At 37.6% G+C, this 22,747-nt stretch overlaps 1 protein-coding gene across 4 annotated transcripts in view; it reads right to left on the reverse strand.

The window, feature by feature from the left end:
- The window catches only part of BMPR2 (bone morphogenetic protein receptor type 2), a 114,827-nt gene that overhangs the window by 47,061 nt on the left and 45,019 nt on the right, over positions 1-22,747 (reverse strand). For all 4 annotated transcript variants that reach the window (XM_026853307.1, XM_026853308.1, XM_026853311.1 and 1 more), the window contains exons 2-3: positions 10,567-10,740; positions 8,935-9,114 (exon numbers count right to left, since the gene is read on the reverse strand). In XM_026853307.1, the coding sequence (XP_026709108.1) occupies positions 8,935-9,114; positions 10,567-10,740 (354 nt within the window). The remainder of the gene's footprint in view (positions 1-8,934; positions 9,115-10,566; positions 10,741-22,747) is intronic.

Here is a 22,747-nt window from a genome sequence, read left to right on the forward strand (position 1 = left end):
GCCAGACTGAAATACCATTAGTGTTTTACCTCCAGATAGTGTCCTCTCTGAAGATGCGTTGTAGGCTAGATCATAAAGAAAGGAGCCAGAAATCAACGTTAAGGAATGTACTGGATTTTCAGGATCACAACATTTTCCAGACAAAGAAAAAAATTTTACTGAAAAAGGCTCAAAATGGAACAGTGACTCTGTTGAGCCAACATCTTTTAATCATCTGTCTGGACTTTCAGTCTCCTGTGAGGAGGCCGAGTTCTATCATGTTGAGCTATGGAGGCAGCTCAGGTAGGACTGCAAAGCAGCTGGGCTAACAGGGGGCTGGGGCATATTCTAAGTGTACGTCAAACACCAAAAACCTATAGCTTTCTTTCTAAATTGGATCAGTTCCAAAATCAAGGGGATAAAATGTACTGGACAAAACCATGGTATAGTATCAGATTTTTGTCAGCAAACTTCGCACACAGGGCAGAAGCTTATTGAAAATGTCTAATTAAGGAGTAAGATAAAGACATGAAAGGTTTTCCATGATCTAAACACTATTCTGCACAGATGAGCTTAATAGTACTGAGCAGCCAATAAGAGACCCAATATTTATAAGTGACCGGTTACAACTCCAAGTCTGTCTCTTACTCTGTCAGTAGTCTGCAAAGACCCTTCACACCATAACTGTACTGGGGACAGACAAAACCAGTGACGGAGTGGACATGGGAATTTTTTAGTAGTAGCTGGCAGCACCTAGCAGTGCTTCACAACCAAACTTTGCAGAGTTATTGCTCCTTTTATTCTCCATTCATTTCAACATTGTTAAAGAAAACCAGAGTAGAGCCATGCTAACTATAAAGAACACTATGAGGGTAACATTGCAGGAGAAAGGAGATTACGAGGAACAACGTTCTCAGCAAGCCCAGCAGCTCCAGCCTGCTCAGGGAGATCCAGTTGAGCATTTTGAAGCTAATGCCCTCTGTCAGGAGCTGCAGCAGCAGAGGAGCCTGTGTGCAGCCACTTCTGCCATTCCCCCTCACTGCAAGAAGCCTTTAGCATGTCATGACAGGGAGAGGGAGATATCAACAAAGCTGATGAGCAAATAAATGTTGTTTGAAAAAGCACAGGGACATAGACAAGTAAAAGATTCACAAAACATAAACAGTGTTTTAATTTCACTTGGTACTGACTACAGTGTACAGTATCTTGGCTAATTCAGTTGGTATATTTTGTTGAGAAGAGTTACCTAACCACATTCATAAGTCCTCAAAGGAGAAATGCTTCCATGGTGGCATAGTCTTAAGAGTTACAGCACCTACCCTTAAAATTTTTGGGGTGGGTGAAATATCTATTAGAAGACTATTACTACTACTACATGAGAAAGCCAAAAGCGTACTGATATGTCAATCTGCCTTCCAGAGAACTTCTACCTATTTCTCAAATTATCTAGGTTTGTTAAATAGCAGTGTAGGATTTGTTTAGAATAATGTTGATATTGTATACACCTTATACGTGCATTACATTGCATATTGCAGCACCTGAATAAAGAAATAAAAAGTACAGCATCCTTGTCTGTTCTTGAGATGAGGCAAAACAATTCCTTATCTACTACCTTTTTTATTTACAGTCCAATTTCCCACTAATGCATTCTGAAAGAGTCCCACTCTTACAACCCTTATCTACTTTTGCCTTGTGTCTAAGGCATTCACAATAAAGCTCCGATGTGCACTGTCACAACAGGTATCTGCTAATTATGCCGAACATATCATACAGCAGCATGAAAGTCAGACAATACTCAGAATTCCCAGTAAATGGAAAAAACTTATTTACTATACTTGTATTACCCAAAGATATTTGCAGATCTTTAAACTCTTAGAAGTTCATAAAACATACTAACCATAAGCAAATAATTTCCAGCAGAGATGTAAATTAGTGCCTCAAGAACTGCACATGATACAAGAACTGTGAATCCCCTATTTACAGATACTAGTTGGCTTAAAATGTACATTTTCACTATTATTGAAGGTGGCAAAAGTCACTGAATATATTTCAGAAAATGGATGTTTCCTTTCTTCATTCTAGACCTGAAACTTGAATAAAATATTTGCTGTGTAGTACTAGAAACAGGCAGGATGCTTCAACAATGACAAACATGCAGATTAGACAATTATATCAAACTAATAAGCTAAAAGTTATGTTCACATCTACTTGAATAATTGAGATCTCCAAGGACTCAAAAGTAAAATTTTTTTAGCCCTCAGAAACAAAGAGCAGTTACAGCTCTAGCACTTCACAAACACATTATTGCAATGTCAATATAAAAATTAAAATTCCACCTTGCATCCAAAAAAGGTTTTTTGTAAGATTCCAACAGATCTTTAAAAGACTTTTGCAAAGGTCCTTCCTTATTCACAGACCTCCAGGTCATAATACAGTACTAATTTCTGCTGGCACAGCTCTGCAGTTACCTTGTACGGCTCTCCTATCAAGTCTGCTCCAAACAGCAGTTTGACAAAGCAATAGAGAATGTATTCATAAAAAACCAAGGGGGGTTTTTTGGTAAAAATAATATTTGAAATGTTTCTCCTTTTTCACATAAATATGTTTGTTCTTATTTTATTTAACACAGTTTTCAGCATTTTGTTTTAAAATTTCTGTTATGCACCAAACCACATTTCCAAACATTTCAATCTCAGTGCAAGTAAAACATTATAATTCCATCTTCCTGATTAAACATTAATGTAAGAGAAAAAATTTACATGTACAGTTTTCTGTCTAAGTAGGCTCTGCCTTCACAGCTACCATTTCATATTCAAACTCCAATTGCACATCAAAGCTTTACTTTTAAATTCAGTAAAGATGCAAGTGTAGTATCAGGAGACTATGATGTCTTAGAAATTAAAACATTAAGTGCTGCTACCAACAGATTCTGCTTTTGATATATCCATTTCTAATGAGAATCACTGAACTGACATTACTCAACAAGCATTACCAGTTATTCTGGGTAATTTGCAAAACCTTCCACTGATTCTACAGAAACTAAGGCTTTCACTTGAATTTCTAGATAACTTTCTGTAGTAATTGCTTTAATATTTTGTTTGCTCCTTGCAACAACTCTCTACTTCTACTTTTTCTCCCCTACATTAATCCACAATACTATCACCTTTCCCTCAGCTTCAGCCACCACAATAAATAGCCTTAATTAGCACACATTTCCAAAATGTTACCCCTATTTGTAGCAATGTGCTCCCTGTCACAACCCCCTCCACAGTTACATTTCCTGTAACCAAATAAACAGAAAAAACCCAAATATTACAAGAATTTCTTTAAATATGCATTAAATTTCAGACAGAAAGGCAACTTAAGGTTGAAGAAGCTGGCCAAAAGTCCAAAATATTTCATCATTATGTCAGTATTTTGAAGAATTATTCCCAATAAAAACACCCTTTTTGGTGTTCCCCTCTTATTAGCTGCTCCACATATAATCCCTTTTAACAGAGATACGTATTTAGAAATCTCTGTGCACATTCATCTGTATCTCCTTCAGCAGTTCAGCATCTTCATTTTCTGCAGTGCCCTAAAATAACTTCCTGGGAGGCACACTTATCATCCTCTTGCATCAAATACTTAGCTGTTTCAAAGTAAACTGTTTTTTTTAAAGAGATATTAAAGCCCTCCTAATATTTTCTCCCCTGCTTTATAATACAGTGAAGATAAATTAACAACATTGTCTCTTCACTGAAGGGAAGATATGCCTGACTGACTCCCTATCTCTTCAAGGGTACAAGTTTTAATGCTTGTGTGGACCAGTCCCACCTCCATCTTCCAGTGGGAGTTAATTAGGCCACCTGAACACAGCAACACGAGTCTAACTGCTGCCTCGCAAAAGCAATAGTTAAACAAAAACTGCCAGTTACTACCTTGATTAACCTGACCCAGCCACATATGTTAATAATTACTCTTTTTTTCTTTTTAATGGTAACTTTCCTCAAAGTCTCACAGAATTCTGTGAGCACTTAAAGACAGACTTTTATATACGTAGCAAGAAGGCTGGCAAAGAAAGGCCAGGATGATACACCGGAAAGCTAAACCCATCTATCAGTGGTTTAGAATAAAGAAACACCAACTTCCTTCGCTGTGTGAGGCAGTTTCTTTATATCCAAATCTCAGCACTCTTATTTAACATAAGTTTCTAAATCCTCTAAAAACTGCAGCCACCACTTGTTGCTATGAGGAGAAAACCCTACATCACTTCAACAATAGTATGTACCAGTAATGTTCAGTTGTTGCTGCCAGGGATTTTTTCCATATATCATGCAAATACATCACTTGTCATACAAGAATATGTTGCTAACAATCAGATGCCATAAGATTAATTTATTTGCAGTGCCAGGAATGCAGCCTTGAGGAAAAAATAATTTTAAATGGCTTTGTTGCTTTCATCTTGTTGTTATTTTAACGTGAATGTTTCATTACAGTAATATATCTATGACCAATGAGGGAGATAATTTCATTTACCTCTTCAGCTACTTAAATTCTATTTAAATAGCCATTATGAATAATTGTAGAACCAATGAATTTGTCTTCAAAACATTCTCAGAATTTAGGAAGCATCTTGTACACGTAAGAGGCAGATATTTAACAGGTCTCAAAATAAATATTTGACAAAGCCAACAGAGTAAACACACATCTCAGAACATTTACTCAGGAAGCCATAGTTGGCCCTTTTTGGGTCAGGTTAAGGGGTATATACGCATACTGGCTGAAGTTAAGGTGGACTTTTGTCAGTTTTTTTGTGAGAACAGAAGATGGAAGAGTAATGAATCTATCCATGATTGATTTAGCAAAGGTTAAGAAACTATATTTTTCTCCAAAAGTGCAAGCTTAGGTTGAGGATGGGAGGTTGTTTCTGAACTTCTGCATTTCAGTAGCTCCAATCTCCACAGACAAATCTTCAGATCTGAAATAAACACCATTCTCCAACCTCTACTTCTCCTGGCATCAGAAAACAGCCATCTGAATTTTTTAATACCTCCAGACTGTGGGCTCTAGACTACACCCATCCTACAGCATTTGCAGAATTCTAGCTGGAGGGACTAACAACTACTCAAATCTGCTTGGATTATCTTTAAGATAGAAGACTATTATGACTACTCAGATATATGATTGTTTTAAATTACCAGCTGCACATTAAGAAGCAGTAAGGATTAAATTTAAGACTTCAAGAACCTGTTTGTCCTTAATCTTATTTTTCATTTTTATACAACTTTTGTTACTTATATTTTGCTACATATATATTATTTTGTTTACTTACTTATAATTTTTATATTTATGCCCTGACCAAATATAAACTAAAAACCAAAGGTATTCCATTCTACACAGATACGGTTGAGAGAGAAACACTTTTTGACATCCTAAAAGACAAAGACATAAAAATTAAGTGAAATATTCTAAGAGATTTGCTAAATTTTGTGACAACAATGATTTGTTATATCCAATGTTATATCCATGTATTAAGATCTTAATTAGCTACTTCTAGTCTTCTTGACTCATTTATAGCCTACCTACATCTTTCAATACACCACTGTTAATTGTCCTACCAAAAAAATGGAACCAAAAGATCATATAAAGTAATTTTTTTATCCCCCATTATTTTTCTGGATGGATTTTGCTCAAGAGCCTAACAGTATTCTGGTGTTTCCAGATAGCTGCAAGGAAACACTTTTAAAAGAACACCTACAATTTTCCTTAATAATTAAGTTTTAAATTGACTAAGTTCACCAGTAGTGTTTTCAGATTCTGTTAGTTTTTAAACTATAGCTAAATTTCTACTTGTTAATCCAGGAACTTTTTATTCTGGGTGATTTTACTGGAAATCAGCAGAAAAACATTTACAAATACTGAGTTATCTGTTGGCTGAATTGATCAAGCTTCATATATTTAACCATACACTAGTCATACCTGCTTTGAAAATTACAGGATCATAAATACACTTTCTGTCATTCAAGAACTACTTAATGCACAACATTTTTAATGCCTTATCAAAAATATAGATTAAATAGTGCTCTTACAGTTCATGGGCTATACTGAAATAACCTTCTGCAGGAGATTTCCCATATGACTGTGACCTGTTCGATTTAATAATCTAAAAGGTATAGTAATACAGATTGCCGCAGTCTGTGCAGCTAAGCTTATTAATGTCCTTAAAGCATTCTGACAACTTTAATAGAAAGGCTGGAAGAGTGCCCAAGTAAGATATCCGGTAGGTAATTCAAAGCTTCCCAACAATTCCATACAAATTGAACTTTGCTAAAGCAAGAATTCTGTCCTCAGTGTTGAGGTGGCAAAACAAAATCTTACAGCACCAAAATGTATTCTAGAAGCAGTCAAGAGGGCTGGGAAAGGGACCATGGAGACTCCAGTGCCTGAAACGGGAGTCAGTAATGTTGCAAGGGCCTGTGTGCCACAACCTTCCTGTTTTTTCACTTTTCCAGCTTCCTAGAAGAGCTTTTACCTCCACAGTGCTGCAGGTGTATGGGATTTACACTGCCAGGAGCAGCCCCATCTCTGTTGGATGCAGCAGTAGTAGAGCTTTAGAAAGAAAACACCAGAGTGGCAAATGAGGCCATCCTTGCTGCTGGAATGGCCAATTTCTATCTCTTAACCTAGACAAAGCAGACAGAAAACTGTGCTAGGCAGCAACCTACTTTGCCTACGCTTATGCCTAAAGCCAAATTTGCATATTATGAAAATGGAAGGTGACACAATAAGACAAAACAGTTTGAGTCAGTAGAAATGTACACTGCAGCACTCAATTACAGCTGGGTGAATTAAGGACTGTGTTACAAATTTAATATACCACCACCACCACTTTGCAAGTCAAGCTAGATCTTTCAGTATTAAAAATTCCACTTAAAAACTACTTGAAGATCTTATCACCCAATAACCAAATTAATTCAGCTTGTAAGTTCTACCCTTAGAGAAGCATGAGCACAATTCATTTGTAGGAACCTTGTCTTCCTATTTTGGGGGAATAGAAAGGGACAAGTAGTTATCTTTATGCCTTCTTCCCCTCCTGTCTAAATCCCCTGCACAGCACTAACTCCAGTCACATCTGGGGAGCCCAATCAGGTGATTATTACCAGAGTCAAGTAGAGTCTGTTCTGTATTGCACAGTGCTGAGCTCAGATACTGATTCTAAATGGTGATTCTACTGGTTCTACAAATAGTATTATCAGCCAAAAGGCACTGTGTCTCATAAACTCTCTTTACTCATTTATACCACATGCACTTTCCCAGTTAAAAAGTTGTTTTGGTTTTTTTTAGCGTGCCAAGCCCTCATTTTGACTGAAATTGCTTACAAAGACTCCATCCTACAGCTAATTTTGAAAGCATCGGTATCTTCACTAATTTAAGAATTATCCAAACAATATCATTCCTAAACATAAACCATCCCTTTTGCATTCTAGAGCTGTAAACACTATCTAATTGAAGACATCTTCGTTTCACGAAGCACTTTTCATTGATAAAGAGCTCTTGATATACAGAAACAGTTGTACCTCCATTTACATACCTGCCTCTATTCAATTTCTCTTTCACAATTCTTATTTAGAAAAGGCTGTCCAAATGTCTATATCAGGCTACTAACTCAGCTTCTTTACATGTTCTTAATTCTTGGAACACAGCATAACAGTGTGGTCTGATAGTCATGATCTTGCTTCTGTAATAGAAGGTTAAGGGGTCTGATCCCTTGACTTGGATCCATATGATCCATATGATCCATATGCTATATTGATATTATAATAAATAAACAGATAATCTAATCTGAAAGAAAACTACATTGCTCAAAGTATTACTCTTTGAACATTATGCCTAAATTAATCTCTACCAGAGAAATGTAACAGAAAGAAGTCAGATTTCAAAGCACTGTAAGACTGTTGGAGAGAATCCCAACAGCTTGATATAAGACCAGTTCTACCGCTCCAAGCTATCTGAACACTGACTGAACAGACAGGCCAGACTTTTCAAAGGTACCATAATCTTAATGAACTTACTGGCCTGTTTTTAACAGAAGTCTGAATCCTTCTGAATATCCCCACGGGCTTCCAAAGTTGAGCATCCAAAAACCAAAGCACCCAAGATTAGAGACCATTTTGGAAAATGTTATCTGCACCCAGCGGCTGCCTATACAAACAATTCTCTTGTAAGCATTTAACTCGTTCTTTGCAGAGCACCAAGGAATATATAAATGTGATAAACTTCATCTGGAAAAACTCTGTTCTGTTTGCCATTTCTGTTGCATATAAATAGAGAGGTCACAGGTTTTGCATTTTACTGTACCACATGTATGGGGTCTGTGTGAGATGGGAGTTAATTTTCCCCACAGCAGCCCTCATAGTGCTTTGTTTTGTACTGGTAGCTAGAAAGGTGTTGATAACGCACCAGCATGATGGCTACTGCTGAGAAGTACTGGCACAGCGTCAAGGCTGTCTCTCCAACACACCTCCCTCAACGTGGGGGGTAGGGCAAGATCTTGGGAGGGGACATAGCCAGGACAGCTGACCCAAACTGACCAAAAATGAGCTGTCTGCTCAGCAATAGAAGCTAAGAGAAAGGGGGTGGGGAATTCTTTATTATAACATTTGTCTTTCAGAGCAACCACTACGTGTACTGAAGATCTAATTCCCAGAAAGTGGCTGGACATCACCTGCTGATGGAAAGTAGAGAATAAATATTTCATTTTCCTTTGCTTCTGCGTGTGGCCTTCAATATTTTTATTCAACTGCCTTTATCTTGATCCATGAGTTTTTTGACTTCCCCACCCCCATCCTGTTGAGGAGGGGAATGATAGAGCAGTTTGGCATCCAGACATGGTCAACACGCTACATGAAAGAAGGGTCTTACTCTAAATTATTTAAACCATGGAATGACAAGAGATAGAAACATCTGACTTACTGTAAGGTGTTGTATCAGTAGGGTCAGGAGGTGGAAAGTTTTCTGTGAAGTTGACATTACACAAGTCTGTACTACAGCAGCAGAAGCGGTATGTTCCATTTTGAATCAAGGAAGGGGTGGTTGTAACAATACACTCCTCAAAATGACACTCTTGTGGGTCTCCTATATGAGACCAGCAACCTGTAAAAAGAGGCAAATTAAAGAATTCTTTTTAAAGGAGGCATAAAACCAATTCTATTGCATGAACAATTAAACACACCTATTAAAATCCATACATAAGGTAAATGAATGTTAGAGTGGTGTGAATAAAGTTATCACAATTTGCTTGTCTGACTCCACTACCACCTTTTAAAGCAAAAACTGAAAAATTTCTTTCAGAATTTACCACAGACAAGCAGAAATATGGGCAGCAGTGAAGACCAATATCAGAGGTGTCCAGCTGTTAAACTCAATAAGAAAAAACCTGAATTCTTGAGCCTTCTATGCAGAAGTATGCCATTCCCCATTTCTCTGATACCACAGACAATATTAAGACCCTCTGGCCCACAGTCTAGATGAAAGTGTGACCTAGTCCCCTCCTAAGAGCTAGGCCATAAGACTGCATCTATAGTTTGGTGCTTTCTACAAAATTACTAAAAATTTTGTCCTTCCTCACTGTCAAGATCACTGGACTCTTTTAAAGGATCACAACTTATTTCTTGGCTAACGCAGACCCCTTCTCCCTGCAGCAACTGTTCCTTCCCAAGTATGGTTGACTGCAGCGAAACGACGTTTATGAACAAATGCCTGGGAGAGAAAGAGGCAGTGTGGGGGCAGAGGTGAGCAGTCAAGACTCCATCTTGATCTCCTAATCAGCAGATTACCAGATCAAACATCAAACAATAACATTGAGTACAACTGCACAGGATGTTTGTAAATACCCGTTTTCATTCAGCCCTATATGACATTTACTTGTATCCAAGTAACCAAGAGCAGAGTCCCTGAGAACGGTAATCAAAACACATCTCCAGCAACTGCAAGACCCTTCACGCCTCCCTACCATCACTCTCCCTGCAGAATAGCAGCAAATTGACAGTTAGTTATATGTGACATTTTCATGCTACAGCTGCGTTTTCATTTGTAAACATCCAATCAATATGAATACACATTTTTAATTAATCAAACACTTACTTTAAATTTATCATTACATCAGTAGATGTAGAAACATAAAATCATGGAATGGTTTAGGTTGTTGGAAGGGACCTTAAAGATCATCTAGTTCCACGAGTCCTGCCATGGGCAAGGACACTTTCCAGTATACCAGGTTGCTCAAAGCCCCATCCAAGCTGGCCTGTATACTGAGATATTCAATAAAGTCATCTTCCTCTGGACATCCTAAGTAACAAGCAATTTGAGTGCTTTTTCCTTCAGCTGTGCATTTATCTCTTTGGTCTCTTGTAAAAGGAATTTATTTCAAACAAACCTTCTGTTCACATTTAAAATTACTAAATGGGAACTTTAAAATTATACACTTGTACAACACAAATGAAAGGTCTAGCTTTGCAGCTGTGCATCTTTGTGCTGGCAGGCTAGATCACAAAAAAAGTGAAAAGAGTAGCAAAACTATCACACTTACACTGAAATGTTACGTACCTTGTTTTACAAGATGTATGTCTCCTTCTCGTGTTTTTTCCCAAAGTCCATAGCAGGTACTTCCTTTCATGCACAAAATTGTGCCATTCTCCTGAGAGATTCGGCTCTCACTGATTCCATGGTCCTGCTGATACGGGTCCTTAAAGGCACACAGCCGCTCCTCACTCTGGGCAGCTTTAGACAAAGAAAGAAAAATAATTTTTGTCAGTGATTTTACCTATAAAATATTAACTTTAATAAAAGGATGATTAACCTACATTCAAAACCATCCTGAATTATACTTATTCATTATTTAAACTGTACTCCAACAGTCAGAAATAAAAATGAGGTCTATCCCAAAGTTTCTTTCATAAAGAGGACAAAAAAATCTCAGCAGATATTTCAAAATGAATGTGCAAATGTCTGAAATTCACAGGTGCAGAATAAAAATTTCACTGCATTGTCTGCATCACCTGCATCATTTGTCCTCAAGCAGAAGTTATGCAACTGTTAGCTGGTTTCTTCAGTATCTGGATGCATTACTTTATTGTTTCCAGATCCTAAACCAAGATTATCTTTTCCAGACTGCCATCCAAGCCAGTGCCTACCTAATTCAGAGGGTGTTTTCCACTCTCTTTCTATTGATCTATCTCTTTTCTACATGCTGTCCAACCGCTGCATTGACATTTACTTCTTTTTGCTCGTGACCAATCAGTTTGGGCTCTTTCACACAACTTCGTTAATGACAGCCAACAGAAATACTAACGGTAGAGTAAAACCCATACGATTGACCAGCAGTTCTGGGAAACACTGCCTGTAAACAGGAGCAACACTGTGTGTGAAGTCTCTCTGTGGAATGGCCAGCAGGAACACTATAAAACATACATAGGGAGTGCAAAAATAAATACCCATGATCACCTGAAAAACTGATGGGATTTTTTGTTAAAACAAAACCAAAACCACCCACAAAAAGCATACTGATATTTACAAGAATAATTAATCAATGTACTTGAAATATTTAGCATCCTTAAGAACTCATATGTTTTACCCATATTACTGTTTATATCACCTCAATGAAAGGATTAAACCATGCTGATATGCTGATGTCACCTTTTCTTTAGGAAAAGTAAACACATTCACACAATAAATTAGTCAGAAGAGCTTCAAGTCCAAGATAAGTAAATCCTACATTTGTAGTGAATGATATTTAGAATATTTTCATTCATCACTTGAATGATTTTATAAAACGCATGGAAAGCTAGATGTGCAATCACAAGGCACTTCAGTATCATTCAGTATTACAGCTCAGCAAACATCCAATCACAGTAAGAACTTGTACTATGTATCTCAACGACTACATTTCATCCAGTTCTTTAACTCCTGTAAAAGCACTGGTAGCAGACAGATGGAAGGTGGAATAGATTGGTATTTTCAGAAAACAGATTTTGAACTTTAAGTAAAATTATAGCATATGTAATCGTAAATTTTTAAAGGTACTTTATATATATAAAATATCTACTCACTGAGCATTTGTTTATTTGATCATTCTTTAGCACTGGCCCCAAAGAAACCATGTTTCACCAAGGCAGACTTACTACAAAAATGCTGCTTCATTGTGTCACCAATACAGATGATTGGGTAATAGAAAGACAAACCAAGAGACTCAGATATGTGTCTCACTTCTAAGGCTGTTACCATTCATTGAAAGTCAAAATTCATAATTCTCTTATACTGAGACAACCAGAAATAGCCGCACCATCGAGAAAAGCAGTCTGTCAGTGACTCCCAGTTTATTCTGTGGCAGCAGTAGTTAAAATAGCACAACGTAGCTTATTTTTTAGTGGCCTGGTACAGAGTCTATGATAAGTTGAGCCGTGTGTCAGCTCAGTGGCAGTAAAAGTCTCAGCTGAGGAGACAGGAACTTCTTAAGCCACTGTAATTCAATCACTTGCAGCTCCATGCACTCCAATAAGCTGGCAGGCAGACCATGCTACTTGCCCACCTCTCTGTACACTGGTCTGTGTACAATTAACATTTTACATTTGGAAGCAGAGTTTTGATGTGATAAATACATTTATTATAAAGCTGTAGCTTGATACTCAGAAACTCAGTTACCTGAATTTCACATCTAATTTCTGTTCTTTCCAAATGAGTAGTTAGTCAAGTTACTGAGGGCAAAAAGGTCACACATTAACACTAGCATATGCTGCTGCAAGCAGTACTTGCCAGTTGCACGTAGTAGTTTTATTCTCAGGAACAGCTGAGTATGCCAGGCGTGAAGCATCTGTCCTGCATTCTCTGCTCCATGACATGGGACTGCCCAAGAAACAATGTATGAAAGGACAGTACTCCACTGCCATAAGAGAACTGGAGCTAACTTCTTGAAAATCAGAAGAGGAAAAAATGATCATGGAACTATAATTTTCAAGAGAGAATGGGACAGAATTATATGTGAAATACAACACATCTGCTCCTAGGGACACTAGGAAGGTTTTAAAATCAGTTGTGTGTGATAGCTGAGTGGGAGTAAGGTCATCTGAGATGTTGGTTGTTTACAGAATGCTCAAATGACTGCAAGATAAGCCCTTTGATAATTTGTCTTTATTGTGAAAAATAAATCAGAAAGAACAGAATTTATAAAACAGTCACACAGATTTGGTTTACTTATCAAAAAACCTCTGGTTAAAAAAAAAAAAAAAGTCATTCTAAGAAGGTCCACTTTCATAATACCTCAATAGTTTTGGGGTTTTTTTTTTTTAATTATCTTTTAACCTCTGAACTAACAGAAGAAAAATACCCTTTTGTTTTTGCCTTCTACTCCGAAATACAGTTCCATGTATCATATGTCTGTACTCCAGAGACATAAACAGCTTTAATTTCCTAGTTTTCTGGTCTCTTCACCTTCCTATAAATCTCTTAAGATGAAGGTTGAGAGGCAAGAACATGCAGAACATACTTGAAAAAAGTTGTTAATTTTTAACATGTTAACATCATGCTAGATGCTGTCCAACCATACACTACAGAAAATAACGGTTGCTACTAAAGGCTTTTTTGATTTAAAAACTGCATTGCCCTGTAAGAATACCTGCAGAGGGTAGGAAGGGGCAAGCATGAAAAGTACAACATCCACTGCTAGCAAACTATCAGTTTTCTAGCAAACTAATAAAAATGCAAGTTAACTTGCTACAATTTAATGTCAGATGATCTCAGTGGGAAACTTTTCCCACAAAAAGTAAAGGTTACTCACCCAACAACTAGAGTTTTCATGCTGATCACTGCACATTCCTGCTTCGATTTTAACTTAGAGTAGTACAACCCCTGTGGGAGCAGTACCCACTGCAATACTCTGCTGACCCCTGCCCCTTCCCTGATGGCAAGGAACATCTGGAGAATAGGGGACACATAACAAAAGCTACTTTATTTTTCTCTATGGCCTCTGTAGGTTCATTGTTGAAGCTGTAACACCGAAGAAAATTGGATAGGGCATTCAGATGTTCAGAAACCATCTTGAAGAACAACAGAATAGATGAGCTGCTTCAATTTCTTTGCATGATTTCAGCACATGTTGGCTCTGGGAATCTGGCAGAAAGGTTTCCTTCTTCCAGGCAGTGAAAACTAGTCAGCTCTAAAAACTTTCAGTACTGGAATACTTCTAAGTTAAGCCTTGAAAGCAAACTCCAGCCTAGATGAGTACATCTTAAACCTTCCCTGGAAGAAATGGAGATACTACTACAAAAACACACAGAAGTGCCCAGCTACCTCTTCTAAGCTTTACCTATTTCAACAGAAATCTTACCTTTCAAGATAAAATACCATTGTTCATTTGGATTTACATGTGTTCCTCATGGCTGACCTTTTATGTCAGTTTTCAGTCATCATGGGAGCCACCAGCTATGCATGGTGCATTCAGAGCTGAAACACACCTACCCGTCCCTTAGGAGCTCTGCACCTGCAATTACATTACAAGGGCAGCTACTAACTCTCTCCACAGCAGCTTAGCTAGAGACAATTCCAGAGCTGCTTCTCCCAAAACTCCATCCTTGGAGATATGCAAGTCATCTGGACATGGTCCTGGACAACCGGCTCTCGGTGACCCTTCTGCACAGAGGGCTGGACAAGATGACCTCCTGAGGTCCCCTCCAACCTCAACTGGTCTGTCATTTTCACAGGACAGAGGTCTCAAACTACTCAGTGCAGAGGGACCAGGCAGAAAAACAATATTCCTCAGCTGGGCTACCTGACATTTTTTGTCTTCAAAGCAGGCAAAATTCTAGGATAAGACTAGAAATATTGGATTCTCTTGTTTGTCTTCAAATAGATCCAAGGAAATACCTTAATGTTAGGATCTTTATTAAACGAGCAATTAAAACAACTTATCCTATGAAGACTGCGGCTCTTGAACTGATCCCATTTGATATATTCATTTGCTACCTATGTCAGAAAAAGGAAGGTCAAACCCCTGCAAGCAGATGCTCCTTTCGTTACAGATTTCACCAAGCAGTGAAATGTACCAGCAGTGTATCCTCAAATTGGCAAAATTCAGAAGCCATTTACAGATCAAGCTATACATTATAATTGCCCAGACATGAAAAGTCACAGCATACAAAGAAAACCTAGACCTAACACCAAAGTAAGTGGAAGCACAGGTTTCACAGGACATCTGCTGCATCATCTGAAGTAATCTTTCAGAGCCCTGTCCTTACTAAAAGGAATCATGTTGCTTCAATTCTTTTACAGGCCCTTTCAAGTCATCCATCTCATTAGTCCTGCACAAGTTAAGCATCAAACACAGTAAAATCATTAAAATTAATTTGGATTGCAGTTTCTCTATAAATGTGTAAGTCTATAATAACTCTTTCATCATTAGGTCTAAAGCACAACAAACAGAAAAAATTGCCAAAGATGCATGTATTCCCCCAAAGATTATAAATCTACTGAATCAAAAGGTTTTGGCGGGAGGGTGGGGGACAGCTCTGGAGAACTCACTGTACTTAATCAATTATCTGATTAAATCAGGAAATGGAAAAAAAAAATTTAGAAATACAGAAATTATGACTAGGAGAAAGTCACATTAAAGTCTACTTCCAGAACTGGAAAACATCTATTTATTATTTCTTTCACAATATATAAGATGTAAGAGAAGGACTTATGGTATTTTATTCTCTTTATAAGGTAAATTTCATAGTAAAATATATTTGTTCATCACATAGAACTCATTATACATTCAGGTCTTTTCTAATTCACCTTTAATGCAGGACTGTGAGAGAGATTTTGAAACAAACAAATGACAATTGAATGCTTACATGTCATATGCCACTAAGAAATGTGCTACGACAGACAACTGTAGCAGCAGCAGATAGGCTGACATTGAAAAGGACAAAAAGTAAAACCTGAACAACAAATCATGAAGGATTTATAATGAAATGCTTACTTTCAATTCCTCTTGAACTTGTGTACTAAACAATGTCAAAATGATTCAATAAAATTAGTAAAATGACCTCATAAACTTCTGTTCTCTTATCCAACAGAGATTTCCAACAAAGACAAGAAGGGACGGCACCATTCCCAGAAGCCCTACCAAGGGAAAAACCAGCAAGAGCGGGGCAAGCTCTCCACTTCCCTATCATAAACCAGAAAATAACCCTCAAAATGAGTTCTGTTGCTCTCCAGCCCACTTTGCACCTACATTTATATAAAAACACACTTTACTGTCCAGTCTCACAAACACGCTTAAAATATGAGTGGCATTAGAATTGAGTATGGGTGCTTCAAGAAGTAATCCAAGAAACATTAAATGTTCTTAGCTTTCCTGCTTGGCTGCCATTACTGGGGCATCTGATCACCACACGCGCATTAGCAGACTTAACGTGAAGCAGATTGAGAAAGTTGATTGTCACATTCCAAAAGGAGAATGGGGAAACAGACTACATTAAATTACTTTCCTGAAATCATAAAGGAACTGGGAATTGCCCATAGTTTCCCAAGTCCATCCTGTGGCTCACTCTTAATGCCAGTGCTCTGCAGGGCATGGAGTTCAATCCCCATGCCACTGTACAGCCTCAAGGGCTTCAGGAATTTCCTTTGGGCATACAGCTTTTTGATATTATTAAAATTAGAGTCTTAGCATTTATCAGTTCTACCGTCAACAAAAAAAAAGCTGAAAAAAAGCAAGTTGTTATAGGAAAAATAGTATACTGATGTCTTCAATATTTTCTCCCTCTAACTATATTGCTGTTTGCAGCTGCTCAGGAACAGAGAAGTGATTCACACACATATGTGAATTCTGGATGTTTGTAGTGATTTGCTAAAATACCTCTGAGATACGTTTACTATTTGAGTATCTGCCTCCATTCCCCACTAAAGATATTTCTGGACAGCAAAGATGAAAAGAAAATGATGAGTGAATCTACTGTCTGTGTCAGAAATCCTGTGTGCTATGAATACACAATTCATCCATACTAGGACGAGTTTAAACAAATTAATATTTGTTTATTTATTTTGTTGCTTTTACTGTTATTGCTTCTAATATACTAATATTTTCATGATAATTTTGTGTTCTAGGAAAACATAATTAATGAAAACAATTACAACAGAAATACCAGAAGTTACAGGAACCCAACTGCAAATCCTTAGAACATGAGTCATGTTCTCATTAATAGCATAGGAAGTCAGTTCATTACAACTTAATCAACACTTCCTGACCTTACATCTATTCAATTCTGTACATGGAATTTGCATCAAGTGCAAAGGGAGGGGGAAAGGAAGGAAAAAAGACTCAAAAGCTACTCAAATGCTACAAAGAATTGTTCTACTCCATGTTCTAATTGCAAGGATTAAAAATAAATAAACAGTTGCCACTTTACGACTAATGCCAGGCACTACATTTTGTGATACAACAGACACAACTAAGAATCCAAGATAACATTCAGAAGACTAATTTGCATGTAACCTACAAGAACAGACTTGCTAGCATCACAGACAACATACACGGGTACTATGTTGGTAATTATGTCCAAGTGCCTTCATGACCACATAGGTGAAGGCTTGAAAAAAGACAAAAAACGAAAAACGTTTCTGAGCATTTGTTTTCCTGTAATGGGATTTCTTTAAACACAGGCCACCATATATTCAACCGGGAACCTCATTAAGCTGCAACACATTTTTTGAAAAGACCAAGGGGTTTTTTTGTAACTTGTCCTTTGAATTAGTGAGATTTTCATCAGAACAGCCATAGACAAAAAACCTGTTTTCTTCTGGCCTTGTCAGCTTTCTAGGGAGTTCTTTTATTTACACAATACAGGGAAACATCATCGCCCTTGAGGCAGGGTTATGAGATAGCACGTGCCTTCATAATGCAAACTATTAAAAGGAAGGCGATTAAAGTAATGTACATCAGGAGGCTCCTTTGGGTAAATCCTTTCAACTGCTGATAGCTGAATTCTGGCACAATGTACAGAGAAACGGAATCTTGAAGAAATCATCACTTAGCAAGCACTCTACTGCCATTTTTTTCATCTTTTTCTCATCAGAGGTTTTAATTACAAATATTTCTAAATGTGTATACACTTCTACAAAAATATATCAGAAGCAGACGTCTTTTGAAAGAAGTCATTCTTCTGCAGACACACCATCCTTAATACTAACTTAGAGTGAAAGGAAAAAAGCTAAAGCAACCGTAATCTTCCATATATTCACACTTCCAGTACTCTGCTTTGTAACGTGTTTGACCAACTGCACAGCAGGGATTTGCACTGACTGGTCAGGAAAAGAAATAAATTGACTGCTTAAGGATTGGGCATGAGAGCATGAAGGTCTAAACCAAGCAGAAATGGCCCGGGGACTTTTTGAGCAAGAGGTCAGGAGCAGCACAGTGCAACACAGCCAGGGAGAGCTTGGTTGGGCAGACAGCACAGCCTATTGCTTTACAGAGAACTTCTATGCTGGAAGTCCTCCAGGTGGGCTCCACGAGGGCAACCACTATGTTAATAAAGACACGACTACAAAAGAATGGAAATAGAAAAGTACAAAAGAATATAGTAAGAACTTCCAGAAGGGAAGTAAGAAAGTAAAGAAAAATGCTTCAGAAACTTACATCTATGATCATAAGCTTTCCTCTTCTTCTAACAATAAGAGAGAAAATAAACATCACAATTATTAAAGCTCCCCCTATATTTTACAGGACATAGTATGTACCTCAAGATACACTGCAAAATATATTTTGGCAATAAACCTCTTACAGTTTATACTCAGTGTTAAAATCTGGAATAATCTGTTCACAGTACTGCATGTCCTTAGCCTTCACTGATGAAAATTATTTTGGTTTTGTCTGCTTTTGCTGTATAACATCACAGTTTCAAATGCTGGCAATTACACAAAGCCAGGCTTTGATTGAGAACTAGTGCCAAAACTAACATGATTGTTAGTACTGATACTCATTTCAAAGTGATTAAGTGACTGCATATGCAGATGACTAAAGCATTTATGTTCATTACAAGACCCTTTTTCATCAAAATAGCATGGGGCTAGAAAATTCAAGTGTCTTTTTTCCTGTACATGAATATACTTCAGTCTTTCCTTCTCAATCTAACTTTTAAAGCAGCATGCAAATTTTAAATCTCTTTTCTCTCCCTATTCCCATTCTAACAGTGTTGTCTGCTGATAAACCCTGCCAACAGTGACAGACACGCCAATCTTTTCCTGTTGTGCATTCTTCAGCAGTACTTGGGTATGTTGGTGTTTTAGCTTCATTCTGAAGTACGAGTGGTCTGGTAGTACTAAATGAATAAAACAGAACTAGATCGTGTGGCAGCTGTGTTGTATCTTGCATGTTGTGCAAAAGGTTCACACCATTTCCCACCCAGGCACTGCTGTCTTGCACCACTGTGGCGTGTGCTGACCCTCTTAGCCCAGCCTCACTGCCAGAGGGCCACCAACACATACCCCCCTTGTAGCCCGCCAGTGTTATAATGCCTCTGCCCAGATGCATCCAGGAATTTCATGAATTGAAATTAATGTAAATATACAGGTATGGAGTGGCCAAAAAACAAACAGTCAAATCAGATTCTTTAGCGAAGGCCTTGTTCTCCTTTCCCCCAGATTTACTATCAAAATAAAGTGTTATTTTAGAAGCACCCAGCTTAAGCAAGAGCCATGCAGGAGAGCAACAGGATAGCAGAGATTTATTGCTAGCAGCTGACAAATTATGTAGTCCCAAAACTGCCAGATTTTATGCAGAAATACCTGAGCTTACTGCCCACAAACTGTGTCACTTAAGGGAGTCTTGATTCTAAATGCTTGGGTTTTCCAATAATCTTAGAGCTTCCACAATTTTAATAAAGTTGAAGATTATAATTTTCTGTGGCAGTTCACATGGCAGAAAGGATCTCTGTGGCTTCAAGTCACATTGTCTGGTTTGCACCGTCTTCTTCTCTCAAGATGAAACGATTGTTTATTTTACCCCATGAGCAAACAGGAATTCCAGTATTTACACATAGTTGAATCAACTCAGAAAGAATCTACTCACAGACTCATGATGTTGGGCAAAAGAAAATTACACTTTTTCAACAAAAAGTATTTTGTAAGACAGCTTTAATGTATACCTTCCATTTTATTTAAGTATTACTCCAACTCAAGCTAAAGGTCATTTAAGCCGATATTTCTGGAAAAACATAGGGAAGTAAGTAGCTGGCTTTCACTGACTTGACTGGATTTTGGACATCCAACATTTCCAGGTCTCCTGGAAAAATCCCAGCCTACGTTTAATCTTCTAAGAGATTACATATACATATACACGAATATGTATATTACAGGATTTAAACAATCCCAGCATTTTTCCAATTAATTTTTTTAAATATTATTCACTTCCTAAATGATTATGTCTCCATGCAGAGAAAAATAAGTACATCCATGTTACTGTTTAGCAATTATGTCAGAACAGAAATCATGACAGCCTTAGTCACACATAATCTTTTCCAGTGGCCAGTGTCTATTCACAGAACTGGAAAAGCCCAAATTCTTTATCTTTGCTCTAGACTGGAGTTCTGGGATTTTCTTCTGGGTATGAGTGTCTGGCTTTTGTTTATCTGGGCTGTCAAAGTGAAGCATCTGCCTGGAATAACACAGGAAACTCCAGAAAAAGCAACAGTAAAGCAAACTAATGATGTAGTATTTCTCCCCCAAACTCAGATGTAAGAAACTTTCCAAAGCAAAATCTATTATTGTAGTCTACTTTAGATTCCCTTGAAAAAGTGTCTGTTACTGGATATTCCTGTAATACATGTAATATACTCACTTTTCTAACAAGCAGGGATGTCATTTCTACTGCATATATTACTAAAACATTTTACTGAAAACTGTTCAGTAATTTAAATTTGGAGAAAGATAGAAGCCATACAGTTTGTCTCTTACAGTATATTACAAAAATTCTTCCTATAACCATTTTTAGAGAGCTTACACTACTGGTGTGTGCTGAAACATTTGAAAACTGGCAAATGTTGATCTGAATCTACAAGGATCTGAAGCTACAAGGAAACTGAGTTCCAAAACTGTAATCATATTTTACCCTCGGTAAGAGACATTATCTTTTAAATGACTACAGAAGCATAATCTATTTGGCTCTGAAATCTTAAACTCTGAAAAAAATGACGAGGAGCAAAAAGCAGAAACTAGCTTCTACTCTGACATGCTTTATGAGGGTATCAAGCCGCTCATCTTTTCAAAATTCTTCAAAGAATTTATGTTTAAGTTCAAAAACATCTCAAGTTTTTATCTTCAAGGCATTTAATGGTATGCCACAGAATATCCCACAAACCATCGTCACCTTGAGTGAAGAGCATGGTCAACATGGCAGCTCCCTAGGCACCTTAATTCAGCCAATGCAAGGGGAAAGCCAATTCACACAGAGGATGGAGTATTATCAAGGACTAATAAGAGACTGTGGGCTGCCGCAGGAACTTGGGACCTACTTCAAACACCCCGACTACGTGTTCCTTAACTGAGAGAAGGTATGGAAAGAATTGTGAGCTAAAGGTATTTATGGGTGTTTGCTGAACTGGGCAAAACCAGATATTGACTTTTGCTTCTGGAGACTTCAGAGTTATCAGCCCATTGAAGGGAGGTCACTGTTCATATATTTCTTGGTGTTACAGTAAATTGTTAGAAATGTATGGGCACAGCACTACACTATTTTAAATCAATTAATACATTTTCTTTATGCATTTATTCTTTCCCATTTAAATCTTTGTTGTACCAATAACAACTTTACCAGCAAAGGTGGTGATACAGGCTAACTTTTAGAAACTTTGTATAGTAAGAAAAATCAGTCTAGTCAAGACAAGACCTTCATTAACTTCTGGTTAAAAAGGGTATGGTTGTACATGCAGACATGCCCAGATCATTGAACACACTTTTGTTTCAAAGACTGGCTTCCACGTACTGAGGTACAGTACATCACACCAAAGGAAAACTTCTGGGGACAAGGAAACAAAAACAAACAAACAAACAAACAAAAAATCATTTTAAACAGTAGAAGATTGTTTTTAATGATCTTTGTTGATGCTAATGATAGGAAACATGGAAAAGGACACTCCCAAAATATAGACACTCAAAGGAAAGACTGTCATCAACTTGCTTAACATTTTGCATTACACATCTGAGGATGATGACTACAATTATGCTTGAAAGACCATCCTAACTCCTCACCCTATATATATACACACCACAGGTAGCACAAGTTAAAACACCTCACAAGACACAACAGGCAGTGTGAGCAGAAAACATCAGGTTCTTTGGATCACTAGTGAGCCTAACCCACCAACCAGCGTGTTCCAGGGGTGAACACAGAGCCAGACTGCACAGGGGCTTCCCCATGCACACTGGCAGCTCTCTACCACAGACACAGATACAATGAGCGCTTCAGTCCATGTTTTTGAGAGTTCGTACTTGTTCTGAATCAGACATGCTTAAAGGGCAGGAAATAAGCACAAATAGCATCTTGGCATCAGGACTAATAAGGAATGAACAAGGACAAATCTCATCTAACAGAAAAAAAATGTAGAGGCCTCACAATAGCAGAATTTACCAGTAAAGAGCTTTCTTCCTCTACATTTTTACCTTTTTGGAGTTTACTCAAAGTGGTATATAATTTATTATAGGGACACTGAACAACTATTGGTTTAGATGTCTCTAGAAAAAAAAAACACAT

This window comes from Athene cunicularia (genome assembly GCF_003259725.1).
Source record: "Athene cunicularia isolate RWA chromosome 7 unlocalized genomic scaffold, athCun1 chr7_part2, whole genome shotgun sequence".
NCBI lineage: Eukaryota > Metazoa > Chordata > Aves > Strigiformes > Strigidae > Athene > Athene cunicularia.